Genomic DNA, 539 nt, shown 5'->3' on the forward strand with positions numbered 1-539 from the left:
AGCGACTCAACACTGCTTTTGTGCTGCAGGCTCACAAATATAAAATAAAGGTGATTTGACGTGATTTATGATGCTATTTTTGATCCACATGCTCACTTTACTGTACTTTTTTCACAAGTGCCTAAACGGTAGAGTTCTCCAAATGTTTTGGAGATGGTGATATTGCAGTTTGGTGTTTATGATGCTATCATGTATAAATGCCATCATGGGTTTTCCTTTATTACCTCCTGTTTTTGCATTGAAGTATTGCAATGAAGGCTGTTAAATATCCACTGGCTCTTAGTGGATATGCATGTGAGGAGGCCAGATGAACTTTAGCCAGTCATTGCTGTTAAATAACACGTTCTTCCGGGCTTTGTCTTGTGGTCTCAGGTGGTGCTGTATTTTATCGTGACGGCCGCGTGTGGAGGATTCAGCTGGCCGAACTGTCGGAAGCAGTAGATTCTCCCTCAGTATGTGAGAGCACTCGTTCTGCTCGTCTGACTAGAGCCTCACAAACACAGCACAGCACTGAACTCCTGCTGTGTTTCCTGAGCTGT

The 539-nt window shown here is 43.6% G+C and overlaps 1 protein-coding gene across 1 annotated transcript in view; it reads left to right on the top strand.

Annotated features, from left to right (window-relative positions):
- LOC107577551 (vesicle-associated membrane protein 7-like) overlaps positions 1-533 on the top strand; it is a 4,730-nt gene extending 4,197 nt beyond the window's left edge. Inside the window, exon 5 of the mRNA XM_016263613.1 lies at positions 373-533. Coding sequence (XP_016119099.1) covers positions 373-441 — 69 coding nt within the window. The 3' untranslated portion in view covers positions 442-533. The remainder of the gene's footprint in view (positions 1-372) is intronic.
- The last annotated feature ends 6 nt before the right edge of the window (positions 534-539 follow it).

Source organism: Sinocyclocheilus grahami, unplaced genomic scaffold (genome assembly GCF_001515645.1).
Source record: "Sinocyclocheilus grahami isolate Dianchi unplaced genomic scaffold, SAMN03320097.WGS_v1.1 scaffold6356.1, whole genome shotgun sequence".
In the NCBI taxonomy this organism is placed as follows: Eukaryota; Metazoa; Chordata; class Actinopteri; order Cypriniformes; family Cyprinidae; genus Sinocyclocheilus; species Sinocyclocheilus grahami.